The sequence below is a fragment of the Marmota monax genome, unplaced genomic scaffold (genome assembly GCF_021218885.2).
Source record: "Marmota monax isolate L192 unplaced genomic scaffold, Marmota_monax_Labrador192_F-V1.1 WCK01_AAM20220418_F8-fsc00002, whole genome shotgun sequence".
Classification (NCBI taxonomy): Eukaryota; Metazoa; Chordata; class Mammalia; order Rodentia; family Sciuridae; genus Marmota; species Marmota monax.
The window spans coordinates 18,657,022-18,667,400 of NW_026693571.1; the positions used below are offsets into that span (position 1 = coordinate 18,657,022).

Here is a 10,379-nt window from a genome sequence, read left to right on the forward strand (position 1 = left end):
CTGGGTTTCATACATGCTAGGCCAATCCTCTACCACTGAGCTATATCCCCAGCTGAAATGCATATTTTTTAAATAAAATAAATTGAGAAAAGTATTCATTATTTGCCAATGGATATCAACTACAATTAAATTTTTAAAAATATTTTTGGTAAAATACACATAAAATTTACCCTTAATATGGTACAGTTTAGTAATGGTAAATACATTTACATTCTTGTTGTACAACTAATCTCCAGAAGTATCATCATCTTACAAATAATAGCTGACCCCTGACCCGTTAATCAACAATTTTCTATTACTACTTCTGTAGCCCCTGGCAATCACAATCACCATTCTCTGTCTCTCGAGATTTTGACTAATCTAGGCACTTCATTAAAGAGGAATCGTACAGTATTTGCCTTTTCGTATCATTAATGGTAATTGTATGTCAGCACAACATTTTGTTCATCCATTCACTTGTTGATGCCATTTAGGTTGCTTTCACCTTTAGACTATTGTGAACAATCTTGATGTCAACTTGGGTGTACGATGACTGTTTTTTGACACTGACTTTTTATTTTTAGATGGGCACTCTGGTTTTTTAAAAACGATAAAAGTAAAACTTGGCAAGCAAACCTTCGACTGATCTCTAAGTTTGATACTGTTGAAGACTTTTGGGCGTAAGTAAACATTTATTTTAGGATATGTGTAATTTTTTTTTTCTCTTTTAAGTTGAATCCACAACATGAAGGATGAGTGAAGTTAACAAACGTTCATCTGAAGAACTTTGTCTTCTCCTCATGAATGTTTGAATTTGTGATTATGCCTGATCAGTTTTAGAAAGGTTCTATCCGTTATCCTAGGCCTGAATATTCTGTATTCCTTGATCTGAAATATCCTTTCCTTCAAAATTCTTTATTGCCCTAAAACTTTTGGCAAATAGTTGAAACTTGTATACTTTAGTGGTTGCCTAAATAAATCTCCCTTGTAACTCTAGAGCACTGTTTGGTGTCCATTTCTATAATTATTTTCAGTATAATGTCTGGAATTTCTTATGAAGTCTCAGGCTGAAATGATAAGAATTCAAGGGAATGTCAAGAAGAGGATAGTATCTGTGATGATAGTTCATTATAATTTATGATAGACTAAGAAAAATTGAAATGCTTTTCAGATTTTGTTTCTAGTTAAGCAGAAATTTGATTTGGAATCAAACTTGTGCATAACTCCAAAGTACAATTTAAAATTTTGATTCTGATTCTCTAATATTAAACAAATTTTTTGTTCTGTTTTGTTTGGAGCTAGGGATTGTCAGGGCCTTGTGCATGTCATACAAGCACAAGGCCTTGACACGTTTTAGTACGTGTAGGCAATGTCATTTCATAGTGGATTTGTTTACCATAATTTAGAAATTTGAAGGAATCCTTTAGCTTTCTTTAATGACTAAATTACGTCTTAATTTCTTTTTTCTAATAAATTTCTTAAAAACAACCTTTGAGTATTTTTGTTTTGATCCAGTCTGTATATTCTCAATATTTTGTTCAATATAATAGCACAATGTTATAATAGCACTATTATAAATTCTCATAAACTAAAGAGACCTTAGAGCACCTGAATAAGAAAAGAAGTGGCAAATGTAGCATTAGTTAGGCTTTTCACCTTAAATTCCATTGAAGAAATGTGCTCTCATACTAAGCACTTATTGTGCGAAATTAGTAGTGTTAATGATGAGTTATCGTTATTATCAGGTTTCTTTTGTTGCCTAGTTGAAGCTGTCATTGATAACATTGTTTGGGAAGTTACCATTAGGTAGTGATCCCACAAATCTTATGGAACATGCTCTTTTACCCAAACTGGGATTATAATAGGTGTCTTACCCTATGCAATCTGATCAGAAGATGCCAAGTTCTTTCTTAAAACTCTTCTTTGAGATATTTCCATATTAGGTTTAAATAGTTCTAAGAGAACCTAAGCATAACAGTCTGTAGCATATGACTGAGGTTTATTAATTTCTTCCATCTAATGTTTGACATAGGCAAAGCATTCTCTTGCCAATTTTTTTTTAAAAAAATTTTTAGATGTAGATGGACACAATCCTTTATTTTATTTATTATTGTTTTTTATTTTTTATGTGGTATCAGCATTGAACCCAGTGCTTGATGCATGCTAGGCAAGCGCTCTACCACTGAGCCACAATCCCGGCCCCCTTTTGCCAATTTTTAAAAACAATTTTGTGGTAAGAGAATACAGGAATCACATGATATAGCCATCTACTATCAGGAAAATGAATGTTTAAGTAATTGCAAATATTATTCTGCTAGTTTTGTATTTGGAAATGGTTTAGAAATATCAATTCCATGCTATATGTAAATGATTATAATTCCAGATGGTAGAGCTTAGAACTATTATATTTTTTAAAAAGTTTTCCAAGTAATCATTCTACTAACTAGCCAGTAAAATTTATAGTTATGGGGAATCATTCTACTTTTGGATAAACTTTAAGGATAATGATGTTGATTATTTAAGTCATGTAATCCTGAGGATCAGGTTCATGTTTTCTCTTGATCTCTCCCCTTCCCCCCAGTATCCAGGGATGCTCTATCACCAAATTATACCCCTAGCCTGTTTTATTTTTTGAGGGAGGGGTCTCACTGAGTTCTTCAGGCTGGCCTTGAGCCAGCCTCCTGTCTCAGACTCCTGAATTTCTGAGATGTCTAGTGATGATTTGTTTTTTTAGTGTATGAGAACAAACAAAACTGTTCATTACCCTCATGTTCTATCGTTTACTTAAGCAACCTTATGCCTTTATTTTCAGTTTTTTATATATACATTTGTTTGTAATTATTTGTATGAGATAACCAGTGTACCAAAATGTTTTTGTTAAAAGTATTAAAAATAGTTTGTATTATAAATTGTTTCTTGAACATATCATTAAGATCTGTTTTGTCTGTCCATTTCAGAAATCGACTTCATAGAAAAACAAATACATGTGAACTTTTTTGTGTTAACTTTTCGTGTTTCTAAGTGTGTATAATGCAAGCACATAACCTTTCATTACATATTATATTTTTAATTGTTCTTTTCTTTTGCCTAGTCTATACAACCATATCCAGTTGTCTAGTAATTTAATGCCTGGCTGTGACTACTCACTTTTTAAGGTATGCCTAATCAGTGATTTCATGTATTTAATATAGGACTAGACCATTCAGGTGTTCATTAAGAAATCTTTCCAAAAAATTAGGAATAGTTTCTACTATGATGCACAGGCTAATAATTAAATTGGTGTTACTAGGCTTTTAACATCAGCATATTTTGCTCTATTTATGGTATAAAAATTAGAAAACAAGAACATTACTCTAAGGGCATACTGAGATTGTTTTTGATGAAAGCTCTGATTTTTATTTTCTTCCCTCCAGTCCAGTTCCTCCTTTTTGTATTTAAGTAGACTGAGCTTGTCAGGCTTTCTTAATCAGGGGTTGCAGGGTTTCTTGAAATATTTATGACTGGACTTTGTCAGATGTTTGGAGGATGCAGCATTAATTAACTCTGAAATTGTATAAGTTTTGCATGTGTTTTCTAGGTGTTGAAGAATACGTAGTTAACTGATAAAAGGTGTCTGCTAGGCAGAAAGTTTAAGCATTTCCAAATTAAGGAAAGCACAAGGTTTGATAACTAATAGGCGACAGAGTCACGCCCCTGATATTTTTAAAGTCCTTTTTGTTTTGTTTTTTTTAAATAAAAACTCGACCCATGGCAGTTCATAATAAAGTTTAAGAACTTGACAGTATTTTTCTTGCTGATTGTAGTGGTTATCTCCCTCAAAGTCCAGGTCACAATATTGTTTAATAATGCTGTTTTCTTCCCCTGTAGGATGGTATTGAGCCTATGTGGGAAGATGAGAAAAACAAACGGGGCGGAAGATGGCTCATTACATTGAACAAACAGCAGAGACGAAGTGACCTCGATCGTTTTTGGCTAGAGACAGTAAGTTTTAAAATTATAAGGCAGTTTTAGAATACTGACTCTTATATTACATTACATTTTGTTTTGGTTTACTTAGTTTAAGAGGAAATAAAGATGCCCACATTAGAAAATCTTGAAGTTAATAATTGTTTTATCATATGAATCCTGTATACCTTATGTGCTAGTATGACGAAATATTCTGCCATACTAAGTCTAATTAAAGTGATTGGAATTAAAATCCCACCTTCCATAATAAGATTACCCTGGTCATTTCATAACTTTGGAATTTATAAGATTTTTAATGGGTTTGCAACCCATTTATAGCATTGCTGTATGTGTGCTACATTTTCTTTTAGAAAGAAGTAAACAGATTATTACTTAATACCATTCAATCTAAAAATGTTTCAGTAACCCTTTTTTTAAAAAAAAAAGTTTTTTAGTTATAGTTGGGCACAAAACCTTTATTTTATTTATTTTTTATGTGGTGCAGAGGATCGAACCCAGCGCTAGGCGAGTGCTCTACTGCTGAGCCACAACCCCAGCCCCTGTAGTTAGCACTTAAATATTTGAATGAGTGTTTTTTTTTGTTGTTGTTGTTGTTTTAAAGAATAGAGTTAATTTTGCTTTTGGAAAAGGTCATCAGTAAATAACAGTTTAGAATTCCTCATTAAAAAGTGAGGACATTTCAGTTTTGCAAAATGAAGAAAGTTCTTGAGATGAATGGTAATAATGGTTGCCCAGAGTTAAATGTTTTTAATGCCCCTGAACTACGTGTTTAAAAATGGTTAAAATGATAAGTTTTATGTTTTACCATCCCCCTCCCCCCCAAAAAATTAAGTGGTTTATAATCTATTGGATGTAATTTGGGATTTGTTGTTGTTTTTGAAGCTGCTGTGCCTTATTGGAGAATCTTTTGATGACTACAGTGATGATGTATGTGGAGCTGTTGTTAATGTTAGAGCTAAAGGTGATAAGATAGCAATATGGACTACTGAATGTGAAAACAGAGAGGCTGTTACACATATAGGGTAAGGTTTTGCTCTTTGCCTACTTCTTTGACAATATTAAGGTAACTGAAACCTGGAGTTTTTACTTGTGGTTTAGAAATACTTGGGTTTGTAAACCATTATTTTCCTTGTATTGTTTTAATGACAATTTTTATAATTTTGAACTCCTGTTGGTGCTCATTGTCTTACTTATATAATATTTTTTTCTAATCCTGTAAAGTTGCTTTTTCTTATCTAGTATGTAATCCTTAGAGCACTCTACTTTAGCTTGCAGTACTTTATTCACTTACTAAGTAATGAAAATGTATTTTTCTCAAATTTGGAAAGTGCTATTTGGAATAAAAGTGCTACTTTGAAAACTACAAATGTATAAACCATCATAATTCAGTGAGTATTGGCACATGATAGTGAAATTTCCACATATATGTACACTACATAGAATTTTACTTGAAAATAAACATTTTAAGTTTTGTCCATATTTAAAATCCACATGTATAGATTTTTCTTTTTCTCTCTCTTTTTTTTTTTTTTTTTGGTAAATTTTGTTCTTTGCAAAAATGACCTGTCATTTACTTTCAAACATTATTGTTAGGATTTTTTTTTTATTACAATTACATTAGTAAATTTATTAAATTAGTAAAATTTGTGGTTTAATTTTATGTTAATAAGTACTAGGTAGTTATAGGTCACAAAATGTTTGAATTGCTCATTTGGTGATTTTTCAAACATTATAAATTCTCCTAGGAACATACCTTCCAAACCTTTTTCAGGTTCATTCTGTGTGGGGCTTCTATAAGAAAGGAGTTGATCGGCAATTTGTTATCATATTTAAGATCTTTCCATCAGCATCAAAACATCGGTTTAGGAGTTTCATTTTACTTTGAAAACAATAGTTAAAAAAATATAGGTTTCTTTCTTATGAAAGTTTTGTATTTTGTCAGCATTAAATATTTTTGAAATCTAAAACATTTTGATAATTTTAAGGAAAAATATTTTAACCCTTCTAATTTGTATGAGTCAGTACTATGGCTTTTGACATTTTTAGTGGGGAATTATATTTGTAGGGAATGCATTACGCCATAATTTTAATCTAGTAGTCATTTTCACTTATTATAAAAAGTATTTTTAGATACTTTATTTGGAGAAAGTTAGTAGAAGCTTCTGAAGCAGGGGTGGAGTATGAAAAAGTTGGAATGGTGGAGTATCATTTTGGGTGATGCTCCATAAAAGTGTACATTCCCTTTTTTTTATTTTTTATTGCTTCTTAAAAATATTTTTGCTATATTTTTTCTAAGAATAAAGGTTTAGATTTCTAAGTTGATGTATGACACTCTCTGTGATCTTTCCCTGGGTCTTTGTTAGCCTTGCCTGACATTCATTTGTGATCCATAACAGCATAGCCTTATTTTTGGTTCTCAGCCCTCAGAGATGCACCTTTTTTTCTTACCTCATGACTCTAAAAAGGAGCTTTCTTTAATATAGCAGATGAGATTAGATCCTCATGATTTATACAGTATAATACAGTGGTATTTGGCACTCATTCACATTTTATTCTTTAGAGTAGTCACATGTTCTGGGACCAAATGGTCAAGGTCCCTCTTTTATATCCCCACCTTCCCCCAGTGTTGAATCCAGGACCTTTTATGTGCAAGTCGAGTTTTCTACCCCTGAGCCTATAACCCCATCTCTAATAACATCTTACTTGAAAATAAGATTGTAGGGTTATATATAAGGCAGAAATTATGTATGTTTTAACTTATCCTGAGAAAATATATTCATAAATTTCCCTCAAAATGTTTAGTTTTGTTCTTTAATCTTTTCAGTATTAGGTATGGCAAATGTAATGGTATAGTAGTATACAGTTTTTACTGTGTTCATATGTATAATGTAACATTTTAGGTCAAAAAATGAAATAGACATGTGCATGTTACCTATTTTTATGAAAGTTAAGTATGCCTGTGATAACAGTTTCATCATATGTATTTGTGATTATTTGGTTGTGTTTTTCCTACTTGTCTCTACTTACTATAAATGCCATGGGCCCAGGAACTGACCCTGCTTTGCTCACTGTTGGTTTAGTGACAATTATTACAGTACTTGATATATATCTGATTGGGTCTCAGATATTTGTTACGTGATTAACTAAGATTGCTATGGAAATATAAAGTGTAAATCAAGCTAAAAGGAAAAGGGTGTGCAATTTTTCTGTTTTACTCAGTGTGTTTTTAGATACTAAGACTGATAATGAATTTTTAAAATTAATTTGTTTTGGTGAATAAAAATAAATGGCCACTTTCTTCTTTGTCTTCTAGGAGAGTATACAAGGAAAGGTTAGGACTTCCTCCAAAGATAGTGATTGGTTATCAGTCCCATGCAGACACAGCTACTAAGAGCGGCTCCACCACTAAAAATAGGTTTGTTGTTTAAGAAGACACCTTCTGAGTATTCTCATAGGAGACTGCGTCAAGCAATCGAGATTTGGGAGCTGAACCAAAGCCTCTTCAAAAGCAGAGTGGACTGCATTTAAATTTGATTCCATCTAAATGTTACTCAGATATAAGAGAAGTCTCATTCGCCTTTGTCTTGTACTTCTGTGTTCATTTTTTTTTTTTTTTAATTTTTATTATAGTGTCCACTATTCCAATCAAAGAATTACAGTCCACATCATCCCCAGAATCCATAAATGTGTTCCTGGCCCACTCTGTATTAGCTTAGTAGAATTACCATTACAAACAAGTTTTACCCATCCACAATATTCAAAAGAACTTGCATTTCTATACCTTAATAGGAAAAAAATTGAGTTTATGTTCCATTGTATGCAGGGGCATATTTTGCTGGTTTGAAAGAGTATGATGCATACAGTTTTCTAGCAATTTTCTTTGTTTCTTTTGACAGCATTATCTTTGCTGTACTCTTGCTGATGGCTGCTAGATTTTAATTTATTTGTTTCCCTACTTGATAACATTAGTGATTCTGATTTCAGTTTTCCATTTGTTTTGCTTTTGTTTTTCCTCATGTAACATTGGTGAAGGATCCAGGAATATGACACAAAGGTGGAATAAACATTAATTTTGTGCATTCTTTGGTAATTTTTTTGTTTTTTGTAACTACAAAACTTTGCTACAAATTTATGCATTTCATTCAAATCAGTGATCTATGTTTGTGTGATTTCCTAAACATAATTGTGGATTATAAAAAAATGTAACATCATAATTACATTCCTAACTAGAATTAGTATGTCTGTTTTTGTATCTTTATGCTGTATTTTAACACTTTGTATTACTTAGGTTATTTTGCTTTGGTTAAAAATGGCTCAAGTAGAAAAGCGGTCCCATTCATATTAAGACAGTGTACAAAACTGTAAATAAAATGTGTACAGTGAATTGTCTTTTAGACAACTAGATTTGTCCTTTTATTTCTCCCATTTCTATAGAAGGAATTTGTACTTCTTATTGCAAGGCAGTCTCAATTGTGTCTTCTCTTGTAGTGTCTTCCACTTGAACAGCATAAGTTTGGAGCACTAGTTTGATTATGTTTATTACAATTTTTAATAAATTGAATAGGTAGTATCATATATATGGATGAAACTGATGTGGCTATCTTTGTTTTTTTATAAAGTAAGGCCCAGTTCTTTAGTCTTAAGTAAATAATGTAATTTCAATATGTAAAAATTCATGAGAATTGGGATTTTGGTGCATCACCATTTGATTGATAGGAACAGTGATTGTAAATCTTGGTTGCAAGTTGAGGTGTTCTTAAGTGTCAGAATGATAGCATAGGGAAAGTACAGGTGGGGGCATATGCATTAGTATTCTTATCAATAGAACAGAATAAATAAGTATTAAGATATTTATATTGGTCAATTGTTGTAGTATGGTTTTTCTGTAAACTTGAAAACTTCATTTCTTCTTTGTAGGTATCATTTGAAAGCAAACTTGAAAAATATTTTGTCTCTGATACATAATTGTATAGTTCAGATCCTGTGAAATGAAGTGTGGCTATCATAGAACAAAGAGTAAGGTGAACTGTAGGTAGCAGAATGGAAATCATTAGTCTATAGGAGATTTTGTCTTTAAGTGGTGATTATAAATGGATCGTTTTCAAACTGATAAACTTGACAAAGATCCTTATAAAATAAAATGGAATTAATAGCATTGGTTTCATTGTAGAATTTTCAAATAGGTTTTAAAGGCTACCACTGATTGCCATTTGACTACTCTAAATGTCACAAACACTCCTTATTCCATATTATAGAAATAGTGAATGTTGTGTGTTTAATCTCCACATTCTGTTCCTAATGTCTGCTATTTAAGCTTGGCTGATTGGTTTAGCTGACATATTGTCTGTGTTGATATGTGTAGTTGTGAGTATTTCAAGAACTTTGTTAAGTGGCTGTGATGGTAGTATGTTGGCAGTGAGTGGGATTGGAGTAGTGCATCTATTAGAAACTAATATTCTCATTTCCTTAATCCTAAAATGAAGTCCAATTTTAAGAAGTAAAAGCTTTTCCCCACAGAAGAATACATCACACAGTTCTAAGTTTTTTTTTAAAAAATTGTAGCATTTGATTGTTATAACTATTTTAGAATCACAATTTTATTTTAATTCTTTTCCCCAGGAACAGGGAGGGATGATAAATTATTATGAATCACTTTGGGCAATTGCCACTTAAATATCACAGTGACTTGCAGCTTTTCATAACTTTACTACATTACCCTGTCCAATAGGAGGTTATAAATAGATACATTTCATAATAGAAAATGGAAGTAATCTTTAACAGATAAATAGTGGTTCATTGTGGGATGTGACATTTAATGTTTAATCTTAATTATACCAATTCTACAAAAGGATTTGGTACATCATATGTAAGAATTAAATAATTACAAAACTTATGTGCTCCCGTCACTTTATATGCACATTAACCTGCACAGAAATTCTTGGATATGTATTCCCTATTTTGTGAATCAAGAAACAGAAGCATTGAGATCTTTATAGCTTTTGTCAGGTGCAAAGTGTGTTTTAATCCTGGAAATTAGGTTCTAAAAACTCTAAATCACATTGTATTTTTCAGTAGTGTGGGCTTATAGATTATAGATTACATCAGATTGTAGTCACTTCATAGGCCAGGCACATTCTTTACTTCCTTTGTTAGTGAAACTAATAATAGGTGGGAAATTTTTCTAGACTCAATTCTGTTACCAACCAACTAAACTAGTCAGAATTTTGAGAACATGGATACAAAGGAAAAGGAGTTTAGAGGTATGTCTTAAGTAACTATTTTCATATAGTTTTATATATCTGTATTCAAAGTTATCTTCTAAGATAAATGGCAAAATAAAGAACAGTGTTTGAATTGATAGTTGATATTTTTAAATACTGAAGTTACATTCAAGAGGATAATGTAAATTTAGTGAGGCATTGTGATAGTGCAGT

At 31.7% G+C, this 10,379-nt stretch overlaps 1 protein-coding gene across 1 annotated transcript in view; it reads left to right on the forward strand.

The window, feature by feature from the left end:
* Eif4e (eukaryotic translation initiation factor 4E) overlaps positions 1 to 8,334 on the forward strand; it is a 38,818-nt gene extending 30,484 nt beyond the window's left edge. The window contains exons 3-7 of the mRNA XM_058583840.1: positions 564 to 659; positions 3,071 to 3,134; positions 3,847 to 3,960; positions 4,828 to 4,967; positions 7,259 to 8,334. Coding sequence (XP_058439823.1) covers positions 564 to 659; positions 3,071 to 3,134; positions 3,847 to 3,960; positions 4,828 to 4,967; positions 7,259 to 7,373 — 529 coding nt within the window. The 3' untranslated portion in view covers positions 7,374 to 8,334. The remainder of the gene's footprint in view (positions 1 to 563; positions 660 to 3,070; positions 3,135 to 3,846; positions 3,961 to 4,827; positions 4,968 to 7,258) is intronic.
* The last annotated feature ends 2,045 nt before the right edge of the window (positions 8,335 to 10,379 follow it).